Here is an 11,455-nt window from a genome sequence, read left to right on the forward strand (position 1 = left end):
CCCCTGGGCTTCACTGGCTGGCTGCCCAGCCACAGTGGGTAACCATCTTAGCGGACCTCAGGGAAGTCATGTTGGGCATCCCCATCCTTGAAGGAAGCAGAGATGGTACAGAACACCTGCTTTTTCTGAGCGGAGGTTAAGAGGCAGAGGTGTGGGGAGATGTTGGGACCCAAGCCATTGCTGCTTCTTGTGGCCAGAAACCTGGGGAAGCCATCCTGCTACTTCATTCCCTGTTAGGCAAGCTGGCACACATCTTCCTGTGTGCCATCCCTGAGGGAAGGCTAGGGAGGAGCATCCCTGCCCTGCCTGTAGGAAGTGCTGTATGGCTGTGTGGGATGTAGGGTCTGGAAGAGGTCAGTAGGAGGGAACTCGCCTCCAGGGTGTCAGGACCATTGGAAAGGAGGCACTGTTTCAGCCAAGAGCCAGCCCCTAGGTGCTTACACTATATCAGGCTCTGTTGTAGGGGCTGATGGTGCAGGATTGAGGGTGTGGCTTCAAGTGTCTGGGAGTTTGACTGAAGAAAAACTGGGGAGGGTAAGCAGGCTGTCAGTCATGGAGAGTAGGTCAGAGTGCCTCAGTCATGATTCGGGAACCCTAAAAGCCAGGCTAAGGGTTGCTCTAGGGATAACAACATTTGGCCAGAATTGACTCTGAGAAAAGTTTATAATCTGTGTCCCTCAGGATGAGCCGGCAGGTGGTTCGCTCCAGCAAATTCCGACACGTGTTTGGACAGCCAGCCAAAGCTGACCAGTGCTATGAGGATGTGCGCGTCTCACAGACCACCTGGGACAGTGGCTTCTGTGCTGTCAACCCCAAGTTCATGGCTCTGATCTGTGAAGCCAGTGGGGGAGGGGCCTTCCTGGTGCTACCCCTAGGCAAGGTGAGCTTCTGGTACAGCAGCTCTCCTGGGGAGGTTTCTGCTGTCCACTGAGGCGGTGGGATCCTGAGTAGGCACCTGGTACCAAGCCTTCCGAGGGTCAGTGCTGTTACCTGTAGGATGGGACAGGGCCATTTGCTCCTTACGCTCTCTGGGGACAAAATGGGGGTGGGGGCAGGTTTCAGGGCAGGGCTGCTCCAGGGTTTTCAGGAGCGAGAACTCCAGGTCTGGCTTGTAAGGAACTGAGCCTCCGGGGACTCACCAAGTGTAAGCCCTGGCTCACAGGTGGAGATGAGGCAAAAGCCCTCTAAGCCCGTACTACCCTTTAGCCCCAGTACACTCCTGGGCTCCTCAGGGGGTGAAACAGGAAGGGGAGATGGGCCCCGAGTTGTTACCTTAAAAGGGCCGATGGAAGCAGAGGAGAAGAGGAAGTGGTTGTCGGGTGAAGCTCGGCCCTGCACCCTGCACTGTTCTCTACACAGGAAGCAGTTGGCCCTCGGAAGAGGCCATTTCCAAACCTCTGCTGCTGTCCAGAGGCTTGGGACAGATTAGGGTGCATCCCATAGATCCCCACCCTCTCCTCTTGGGGACCCTAACCCCATGCTTGTCCTGGGCCCAGGGCCTGTGCCACCCACAGATGACACCAAGATAGAGGGGGTCAGGATCTCATGCTGCTTGGTGCTAGCCTTCCTGGAACTGGGACAGAGGTCAAACCCTCCCCACCCCAGTGCTTCCAGGGACCCCACAGCCTTCCTGTGTGTCCCTTTGCAGGGGTGTGGGGAGGTTGGATTGGGTCTGGAAGTCAAAGCACCTCCATCAGAACCCTTGCTGTGTCCTCCAGACTGGACGAGTGGACAAAAATGTGCCCCTGGTTTGCGGCCACACCGCCCCTGTGCTAGACATCGCCTGGTGCCCACACAATGACAATGTCATTGCCAGTGGCTCTGAGGACTGCACGGTCATGGTGAGTTTTGGTAGGAATGTGGCTAGGAGGGGTCTTCAGGAAAAACCTGGTTTTTGAACCCGAGCCATTTGCCCCTTTCTGTAGGTGTGGGAGATCCCTGACGGAGGCCTGGTACTGCCCCTGCGGGAGCCTGTTGTCACCCTGGAGGGACACACCAAGCGGGTGGGCATCGTGGCCTGGCACCCCACAGCCCAGAATGTACTGCTCAGCGCAGGTGCTGTAAGGGTGTGTGTGTGGGGGGGGGCAGCTAGGAGCCTGACAGGAGGGCAAAAGCTCATAGTTCACCGCTGGCCAATTGTGCAGGTTGTGACAATGTGATCCTGGTGTGGGATGTGGGCACTGGGGCAGCTGTGCTGACACTCGGCCCAGATGTGCACCCGGACACGATCTACAGTGTGGACTGGAGTCGGGATGGTGGTCTCATCTGTACTTCCTGCCGTGACAAGCGTGTTCGCATCATTGAGCCTCGAAAAGGCACCATTGTGGCTGTAAGTTGCCATGAACCCTAAACCTTGACCCTTGGATGTTGCTCTCCCTGCACCCACCTAGGTTCTAGTCTCTTGGTGAGACTGTGAGAAGTTGACCCACCATATTTCCTTCCTCTCAGGAAAAGGACCGTCCTCATGAGGGAACTCGGCCAGTGCATGCTGTGTTTGTATCAGAAGGAAAGATTCTAACCACAGGTTTCAGCCGCATGAGCGAGCGGCAGGTGGCGCTGTGGGACACAGTGAGTGCAGAGAAAGGGAACCCTTTAGATTGGGAATCAAGGCTGGAGGCTAAGTCTCTGTCTTATCACTGAGGTGGGGAGTTTCCATTGCTACTGTGGGTCCTTTCCTACTTACTGTCCAGTGAGGACATGACATGGCCCAGCCTATTGCTACCCCCACCTGTCTCTACAGAAGCACCTGGAAGAGCCACTGTCCCTGCAGGAGTTGGACACCAGCAGCGGAGTTTTGCTGCCTTTTTTTGACCCTGACACCAACATTGTTTACCTCTGTGGCAAGGTACTCAGGAGGGCTGGGGGCAGGGAAGTGGGTAAGTGGCGTGGTGAACACAAAGGCTGGTGACCTGTGCTGGTACTGACTCTAGCCCATACCACCGACAGGGTGACAGCTCTATCCGGTATTTTGAGATCACTTCTGAGGCTCCGTTCCTGCACTATCTTTCCATGTTCAGTTCCAAGGAGTCTCAGCGTGGTATGGGCTACATGCCCAAACGTGGCCTGGAAGTGAATAAGTGTGAGATTGCCAGGTGAATGATCCCCTCCCCCTTTCTGACCAGACCTTCAGCACCCACTCATGCTGTATAGTATTACTCATCTTCCTGTTTCCACAGATTCTATAAGCTTCATGAGCGGAAATGTGAGCCCATTGCCATGACAGTGCCTAGAAAGGTGATGCTCCTATGCTCCTCCCTGGGCGCTAGGACAGGAACTGACCACGGGGGTTGTAGGGAGGGGCAGGAACATAAACACTCTCATGACCAGCCTTGGCCTTGCCCACAGTCGGACCTGTTCCAGGAGGACCTGTATCCACCTACGGCAGGACCTGACCCTGCCCTCACAGCTGAGGAGTGGCTGGGTGGTCGGGACGCTGGCCCCCTCCTCATCTCCCTCAAGGATGGCTATGTGCCCCCAAAGAGCCGTGAGCTGAGAGTCAACAGGGGCCTGGACAGTGTACGCAAGAGAGCCACACCAGAGGCCAGTGGCACACCTAGCTCGGTGAGGCTGGTGGGGAGTGACAGACTAGGGCAAAGGCTGTGTGGATATGCTCAGGGTCTCAGGGAAAGAGTCTGGTATTTATAGGTTTCCAAACTCCTAATGTCGGGAAATTCTTGGAGGACAGGAGTAGGTGACCCTGAGGCCTTAGAAATCAGGTCACAAGCTTATAGGGCAGTGATCCAAGTAGTAGCTGCTGGGGACCAAAGGGCCCAAGCCTTGAGGTTCTTGGAAAGGACGCTACAGAAACGCTGGGCCTAATGCAGTGCTGGCTTCCCTAGGACGTTGTATCAAGGCTGGAGGAAGAGATGAGGAATCTGCAGGCCACGGTACAAGAGCTACAGAAGCGCATGGACAGGCTGGAGGAGACTGTTCAGGCCAAGTAAAGGACCCCGAGCCTTCAGTGGGGTAGACATTCAACTCTGCTCCCACCCTACCCCTCAGGCCATATGGTGAATAAGATGAGAATAATAAAACGGCTTTATTTTCTGTACCTCTCAGTCTATGGTGAACTGACCGGTCCCAAGGCTTCCCCCTTGATGGTTCTGAATGCACTATCCCATTCAGGTTGTGGGCCACTTGTCACATGTCATTGCTAAATGGACTGTAGCAAATGAATGGGGCCTTGGACTGTAGATAGCCAGGGATGGAGCTGAGACACTGCTCTGTTTCCTAGCTCCATCTGAAGTGGGTCTGAATCATCAAGATTTTCCATATTCACCCAAGGCTTTTCTTGCACAGACTATATACAGTTATATTGACACTGGTGCTTATGGGGAAACCAACAAGCAAATGGTGACATTTTCAAACCAAAGTCAAAGAACAAAAATAACAAGACTTCTGGTCAGACATGATTCACACATGTAATCCAAACACTTGGGAGACTGAGTAGGACTGCTGGCAGTTTCAAGCCAGAAATTCAATTGAGAATGGCTATAAAGTGACATACAGACTCAAAAAACAAAACAAAACCAGAAATGGGGCTTTGCGATGTAGCCTGGCTGGCAGCATGCACCAGGTCCTGGGTTTGATCCCCAGCACAGCATAAAACAGGTGTGGTGGCCCACATCTGTAATCTCAGCACTTGAGAGGTGATGGCTGGTGGATCAGAAGTTCAAAGCCAGCCTAGGAGAGACAGCCTATCTCAAAAAACAACTGTAATAAGATAAATAATGACAGACAGACAGACAGACAGACGGGGAAAAAAAAGGAGGCCTGAAAGATGACTAAGTGGTTTAGTGTTTGCTCTGCAGTCATGAGCACTGGAAGTCAGATCCCAACACCCATGTAACAAGATGGGTGTACTTACAAACCTGTAAATCCAGCTCTGACATGGACAGAAACAGGATTGTGGGGCTGGCTGGCTTCTAGCTTAACAAGATGCAAGCACTCAGGTTCAAGGAGAGAGCCTACCTCAAAGGGATAAGTAGGAAGTGACGGAAGACATCTGACATCCTCTTCTGGCCTCCACTCATGTGTATAGGCATATACACACACACACTCATGTACACCAACATGCATATATTCATACATACACATAAATAAAAATAAAGCTTGTGTTGGAGACATAGCTAAGCAGTTAAGAGCACTTGCTGCCCTTTTAGAGGCCCAGAATTCGGATCCCAACACCCACATCAGATGGCTCACAACCCACTGCAACTCCAGCTTCAGGAAACTTAACACCCTCTACAAGCAACTACATCCAAATCCACAAATACAAATAAGCCATGTGTGACACATGCCTTTAGCCCTAGCACTGTGGAAGCAGAGGCAGGCAGATCTCTTAAGTTCCAGGACAGTCAGGGCTACATAGAAAGACCTGTCTCAAACAAAAACAACTTGACAAAACCAAGACAAAGTCCCATAAGGGCAAAGCTTAGAAACCAGGCCAACAGCCTGACTCTGGACTGAAACACACAGCAGGGCAATGGTTGGCAGAAGGGCAGTCTGGAGGTATGGTTTAACCACCCCCTTTTACTCCTAGCATTCTGCTGCCTCACAGCATTTCCTGTGGGTTTCACAGGACCTGGCGTCTGAGGAAAACAGGAAAGAACAGATCTCTTAAGCATGGTCAATAGGAGTAAGGTGTTTGTTTTTGTGTGTTTTGTGGCAGTCTCACACAGCCCAGGATGGTCTTGAACGCCTAACACTTCTGCCTCTACCTCTCAAGTGCTATTCTGGACTCCTAGATGCCTGGTTCCAGTGGTCCTGAGGATTGAACTTAGGGCTTCCTGTGTGCTAGGCAAGCACTCTGCCAACTAGCTAATTGTCATCATGGGAGTAGCTTTTGGTGCCTAACTGATGGGAGACTGCAGAGCTGGGATGATATAGAGGGGCTCGGGAGAGTATCCGGGCCACCACAGTTCATACAGTTCAGAGAATACCTGGGACCCCATCCCCAGCCCTTTCCTCTTTAGCAAGCCATGGAGTTATCTGGATCTAGAGAATGGTACACAAATAGTCCTGCCTGCCCAGTTGTGCTTCACCCTCTGACAGGACATGTGATCTCCCCTATAAACTGGAGGGCCAATGAAGGGTTACTCCTCTAGAGATACAGGCTAGGCTACCCTCTGCATGTTTCCTGTGTCCTCTTTTGGGATCCTTGTGTGTGCAGACTGAATCACTACTTCTCCAGAGGAACTAAAACACTAAGGAAATGACCCTGGGAACGGAGAAGGCCCGACAAATGACTACTATGACTCCAGTCCCTTTGATGGAAGAACGAGAAGATGGAGGCAAAGTAAATAACTGCCAAGTGTCAGAGACAGGCTTTGACAATATGGTGAAGAGGAGTGTGGGGATTGACATCTGCAGTCATAGCTGCTCAGAAGACAAGGCAAGAGGACCATCTGAGCTCATGAATTTAAGAACAGCCTGGAAAATACATTGAGAGCCTGTCTAAAAGACAAAACAAGACAAAACCAAAGATCCACAAAGAGGAACGGTATTGACTTCATGCCCCCCCTGAGGCCTGAAAAGAGACTGATAACATGTGTATCTATCTGTCTCTCTCTGATACCTCCAGGAGCCTGGAGAGAGGGAGATGATAGAAAAAGGCTCAGGGTTTCTGATCCTGGAGGGCTGGCAGAGCAGGAACACCCTACTTTCTGAGGCACCTTGGTGACAGTACAGAGACCACGTGGGTAGACAGAGAAGGCTTACAAGGCACCCCTAGCAGAAACTAAAGACAGGACAATGCTAAAACAATGGCTGGAGGAAAGGCAGGGGAAAGCCAAGTTCTTGACTCAGCCTCAGAGCCATCATCAAACAGCACTCCGACACCAGATGGACCTGATTTACAATTTAATGGCTGTTCAGGCCTGGGCCCCTCTCATTTCTGCAGCTCTCGGGTCCACTGCTCTGGGGTCAGAGTTTTCTGCTCAAAAGCATGGATGTGCGGGAGCTCTTCTGCTAAGCACTCATTCACCAGCCTGGGTGAGAGATGGGATTGGGAAATGACCGGGGTGGTGGGCTCCAAAGCGAGCATGACCAGGGAGATCGGAGATGTCTCCGGGAAGTCCAACCACAAAGGCTGGAGCACCCACGGGTTATGGGCCACATCGCGAGGCTTTGGGAGTGAGTTAGTCCCCACCCGGGTGGACTGCAGTCCCGAGCCCGAAGCCGCGCTGGGCGAGGGGTTCCTGGGGCTCACCGGTGTCTCTGGAGCAGTGGCTTTCCCTCGAACTTAGCCGACACCACCAGGACTCGGAAGCTGGTCGCGCAACGGTTGAGAGTCGTGTCCTCCACCACCTAGCCAGCAGAAGACCCAGACGATGGGGCGCTCGCCCTGGAGTCCTTTCCCGCCGCCCGAGGCCCCGGCCCCGCACTCACCACATGGTCTGCCTCCAGGTCCCGCTGCAGCTTCTCGCGGAGGTAGTCGGCGCTGAGTTCCATGGCCAGAGCCCGACGGGGTCGACAGGCCCGCGTACTGAGAACCTCGCCTCGGGTCCCACCACCCCGCCTTCCGCCCTCACTGTAGCCACTTCCTTCACTCCGCTTACTCCCGCCCTTCCTGGGGCGGTCTCGAAGGCAACGCTTCCGCCCCCTGGCACACTGAATTTGCCACACTTGGGAGGTTCCGCTCCGGCAGTTAGCCAATCCGAGCGGGACTGGAGGGCAGTGGGCGGTGCGGCCGCGTTTGCTCACCCTCCTCCTGCCAGCAGGCGGCGCACCAAGCCGAGCTGCCGGGTTTCCCGGGCTCTGCACGATCTTTCTCGAGAGCTTTTCCCTAATCGAACGTTTTACAGTCCTGGATACCCAGCCCTTTGCGAGGTCCGAAGTCCCAGAAACCACCCCTCATTTCGGACCTCCAACCCAGAAAGTCCGGATGGGACATACAGCGAGACCGGAGCGCTTCTTCGGTGTCTACCTGCTCTACTGCCAGAACCCTCGGCATCGGGGCCGCGTTTACGTGGGATTCACTGTCAATCCTGCTCGTCGGGTCCGGCAACACAACGCCGGTCGCAAAAAAGGTGGCGCCTGGCGGACCAGCGGGCGAGGACCCTGGTAAGAGGGCGCCGGTGTCTTGCCGGAAGGCTCTGGTTAGACAGAGGCGGGGCCAATTCTGTGATCGCGGGCGGTGCCGAGTCCCTGGCCTGTCACCCGGGCGAGCGTAGCGGGAAGGCGGCTCCTGTGGACTCTGCGAAGGCTGGATTAAGATTTGGGATGGTTAATTGGGGAACAGAGTCACAAACCAAGGGCTGATCTGTAACTCCAGTACCAGGGTATGGAACGCTCTCTTCTGACCTCTTCGCCCACCTGGCACGCACGTGGTGCACGTACCTAAATACAGACATACAGGCAAAACCACTCATACACATAAAATAATAAACTAAATCTAGGGAAGAATTAAAATCAAAAGCTAAGGGCCGGGCGGTGGTGGCGCAAGCCTTTAATCCCAGCACTCGGGAGGCAGAGGCAGGCGGATCTCTGTGAGTTCGAGACCACCCTGGTCTCCAGAGCAAGTGCCAGGATAGGCTCCAAAGCTACACAGAGAAACCCTGTCTCGAAAAACAAACAAACAAACAAAAAAACAACAACAACAAAAAAAAGCTAAGTTATGGAATCAGCCTAAGTGCTCGCCTTAGGGTTACTGTTGCTGTGATGAAACACCATGACCAAAAAGCTCACTGGGGAGGAAAGCATTTATTTGGCTTACTCTTCCACATCACTGTTCATCATTGGAGGAAGTCAGGACAGGAACTCAAACAAGAAAGAGCTGATGCAGAGGCCATGGACCTAGGACCACCAGCCCAGGGGAGTTGCACCACCCACAAAGGCCTGGGCCCTCTCCCACATCAATCACTAATTAAGAAAATGCTCTACAGGCCTCCGTACAGCCCGATCTTATGGAGGAATTCTCTCAATTGAGGCTCCCTCTACTCTGATGACTATACCTTGTGTCAAGTTAACATAAAACTATTCAGCACAGTGCCCATCAACAGGTGAGTGGGTGAAGAAAATAGGACATATACTAGATATAGTTTTGTTTTCTCGGTTTTTTGAGCCAGGGTTCTCTGTGTAACAGCCCCGACTGTCCTGGAACTAGCTCTGTAGACCAGGCTGGCCTTGAACTTACAGAGATCCACTTGCCTCTGCCTTCTGAATGCTGGGATTAAAGGCGTGGGATTAAAGTGCTGGGATTAAAGATGTAGTTTTTAAAAACCGGTTTTTTTTTTGTTTTTTTTTTTTTTTATTCGTAAGAATGTTTTGCCTTCATCCTAAGTGCACCATGTTCATGCAGTGCCCGCGGAAGTCAGAAGAGGGCGCCAGACCCCCTGGAATGGGAGTTACAGACAGATCTGAGCCCAGGTCCTCTGCAAGAGCAAGTGAGCCTAACTGAATCACCTCTCCAGCCCCAAAATGCAATTTGACTCAGTCATAACGATGAATGAAATTATACCTCTTCTGAGAAAGTGGATGGAACTGGACATTATCATGTTAAGCTATAGAACAAATACCTCAAGTTTTCTCTCATTCAGGATTTAAAGAAAGGTTATATAGGAAAGGAACTATTTGGAATGAGGAAGAAAGCCAAAAAAAAAAAAAAAAATGAGGGAAGTGGTTGTAAGCAATGACAAAAACATTACATAAGTGGGAGAATGTCGATGCAGCTATTATTTTGAACAGTTAATATACACCAGGAAAAATTGTTTTAAAGACTGGGATCAGGAAACAGGGGCCCTGGTCAGCAAGACTGGGCCTAGAATACTACTTACAAAGGAGAGGAATTAAGGACCGGGACCGGGTAGGAGCCTGAGGTTGTCAGGTACAGGGGGGTCTTCCATCTCCACAAAAAGATTCAAGTCCTAATGGCCAGGTGTGAAATGGTGTGTCTGGGCTCTCAGTGTGAACTGGAACACAGGCCTGGAGGTGGGGTTGAGGTGGAATGGGGACTCACTGGCTGTGCCCTCTCCTCTCAAGGGACATGGTGCTGATCCTGCACGGTTTTCCGTCTGCTGTGGCCGCCCTTCGGGTAAGAAGGTGTCGTAAGGGCGGGCTAGTCTGGGACTTAGAATTTGTCTAAAAGACCTTGCCCAGGACCACCCTGACTTGTCATCTGTGTCACTTCCTATAGTTTGAATGGGCCTGGCAGCATCCTCAAGCCTCACGCCGCCTGACTCACGTGGGGCCGCGCCTGCGCAGCGAGGCTTCCTTTGCCTTCCACCTGCGCGTGTTGGCGCACATGCTCCGAGCTCCACCATGGGTGCGCCTCCCTCTAACACTGCGCTGGCTGAGACCTGACTTTCACCATGAACTTTCTCCAGCGCCACCATTACACATGCCCATAGCCTTTGGACCGCCACCCCAGCCCTTGGAACCGAAGCAACTCGCTGCAAGTGAGACTGACAGCAAGCCCCAGTTGGATCTAGGACCCAAGGCCAGCTGCGTGTTGTGCGCGCGCATGCTGCAGGTAGGGGCACATAGGGGCTGAGGCCCCAGATTTTGCCCACCCTGAAACAGTCTAATGAGGGCAATGGTACTTTCGGCTGTTTCCTGGCCTATCAGTACCTGCCAGGGCCGTCAGAGCCTCTGAATGGGCAACCAGCCACCATGTAGCTCTTTCCTGACCTTCTTCTGAAGTCATCACTCTTTTGTGTGCTTCCTGCTTTTTCTGTCTCTTTCTTGTCTCACAAGCTGTGGGTTGCTCTCGGTTACTTCCGGTTAACTTCCGTGTCTCCTTACCTGCCACCTGAAAGGATGAAGAGGGCCCCTTGTGCTGCCCCCACCCTGGTTGTCCCCTAAAAGCCCATATCATCTGTCTGGCAGAAGAGTTCCTGCGGGAAGAGCCTGGGCAGCTTCTGCCTCTAGAAGGCCATTGTCCTAGGTGAGTCTAGGCCCTCTTCCCAGCCTGCGTAGGCCTGGAAAAAAAGGTGTCCTGTGTTTCAGTCCTGGCTAGGGAACCTCACCTTGACACTCAGGGCCTGGGTGGAAGGGCCTGGGGATGCCTGACTGCCATTTCTACCAACTGCTCCCTTTGGCAGCTGTAAGAAGTCTCTGCTTTGGGGAAGTCTGATTGGGCAGTGCCATGTGGACGCCGAGGAGGAAGAGGACTTGGGATTGGAAGAGGTGAGAAGTGACTCTGGCCCCACTCTCCCCCAGCCGTCCTAGATTACCTCTGACCCACCCTTTTGTCCTTTACAGGAACACTGGACAGACTTGCTGGAGACCTGATCCTAGGCATCCCCATGAACACTGTTCCTTTTCTGCCCCTCTCTTCAGTGCCTGGCAGCTTTTACTTGAGCACAATAATTAATAGTAATAATAATAATAATAATAATAATAATAATAATGATAATAATAAAAAATACTAATTATAAAAGCTGACTTAAGGGCTGGAGAGATGGCTCAGTGGTTAAGAGTACTGACTGCTCTTCCAGGGGTCCTGAGTTCAACT

The 11,455-nt window shown here is 52.6% G+C and overlaps 3 protein-coding genes across 3 annotated transcripts; 2 read left to right on the forward strand and 1 right to left on the reverse strand.

Moving 5' to 3' along the window:
* The first annotated feature begins 682 nt into the window (after positions 1-682).
* LOC113834559 (coronin-1A) lies at positions 683-4,029 on the forward strand. The gene is made up of 10 exons (XM_035442214.1): positions 683-880; positions 1,719-1,841; positions 1,926-2,055; positions 2,145-2,329; positions 2,449-2,568; positions 2,741-2,845; positions 2,947-3,092; positions 3,177-3,234; positions 3,346-3,561; positions 3,840-4,029. Exons 1-10 carry the CDS (start codon positions 683-685, stop codon positions 3,942-3,944), a joined length of 1,386 nt encoding a protein of 461 aa, XP_035298105.1. The 3' UTR covers positions 3,945-4,029.
* A 2,815-nt stretch (positions 4,030-6,844) lies between these two features.
* On the reverse strand, positions 6,845-7,603 carry Bola2b (bolA family member 2B). Its single transcript, XM_027404647.2, has 3 exons — positions 7,390-7,603; positions 7,211-7,308; positions 6,845-6,989 (listed from the first exon to the last, which is right to left on the reverse strand). Exons 1-3 carry the CDS (start codon positions 7,450-7,452, stop codon positions 6,890-6,892), a joined length of 261 nt encoding a protein of 86 aa, XP_027260448.1. The 5' UTR covers positions 7,453-7,603; the 3' UTR covers positions 6,845-6,889.
* Positions 7,604-7,719: 116 nt separating this feature from the next.
* On the forward strand, positions 7,720-11,326 carry Slx1a (SLX1 homolog A, structure-specific endonuclease subunit). Its single transcript, XM_027404646.2, has 6 exons — positions 7,720-8,064; positions 9,982-10,033; positions 10,136-10,471; positions 10,758-10,885; positions 11,043-11,127; positions 11,203-11,326. The coding sequence occupies exons 1-6, from the start codon at positions 7,886-7,888 to the stop codon at positions 11,230-11,232; spliced, it is 810 nt and encodes a 269-aa protein (XP_027260447.1). The 5' UTR covers positions 7,720-7,885; the 3' UTR covers positions 11,233-11,326.
* The last annotated feature ends 129 nt before the right edge of the window (positions 11,327-11,455 follow it).

This window comes from Cricetulus griseus, chromosome 3, assembly GCF_003668045.3.
Source record: "Cricetulus griseus strain 17A/GY chromosome 3, alternate assembly CriGri-PICRH-1.0, whole genome shotgun sequence".
NCBI lineage: Eukaryota > Metazoa > Chordata > Mammalia > Rodentia > Cricetidae > Cricetulus > Cricetulus griseus.

What these genes read in the sequence shown, in the direction of transcription:
- LOC113834559 (XM_035442214.1), top strand. Translation starts at nt 683, where the DNA reads ATGAGCCGGCAGGTGGTTCGCTCCAGCAAATTCCGACACGTGTTTGGA. An exon ending in TGGTGCTACCCCTAGGCAAG is followed by an intron (nt 881 to 1,718) that starts GTGAGCTTCTGG and finishes TGTGTCCTCCAG; the next exon opens with ACTGGACGAGTGGACAAAAA. An exon ending in GAATGTACTGCTCAGCGCAG is followed by an intron (nt 2,056 to 2,144) that starts GTGCTGTAAGGG and finishes CCAATTGTGCAG; the next exon opens with GTTGTGACAATGTGATCCTG.
- Slx1a (XM_027404646.2), top strand. Translation starts at nt 7,886, where the DNA reads ATGGGACATACAGCGAGACCGGAGCGCTTCTTCGGTGTCTACCTGCTC. An exon ending in CTGCTGTGGCCGCCCTTCGG is followed by an intron (nt 10,034 to 10,135) that starts GTAAGAAGGTGT and finishes CACTTCCTATAG; the next exon opens with TTTGAATGGGCCTGGCAGCA. An exon ending in CTAGAAGGCCATTGTCCTAG is followed by an intron (nt 10,886 to 11,042) that starts GTGAGTCTAGGC and finishes TCCCTTTGGCAG; the next exon opens with CTGTAAGAAGTCTCTGCTTT.
- Bola2b (XM_027404647.2), bottom strand. Translation starts at nt 7,452, where the DNA reads ATGGAACTCAGCGCCGACTACCTCCGCGAGAAGCTGCAGCGGGACCTG. An exon ending in ACCTGGAGGCAGACCATGTG is followed by an intron (nt 7,309 to 7,389) that starts GTGAGTGCGGGG and finishes TCTGCTGGCTAG; the next exon opens with GTGGTGGAGGACACGACTCT. An exon ending in CCACTGCTCCAGAGACACCG is followed by an intron (nt 6,990 to 7,210) that starts GTGAGCCCCAGG and finishes TCTCTCACCCAG; the next exon opens with GCTGGTGAATGAGTGCTTAG.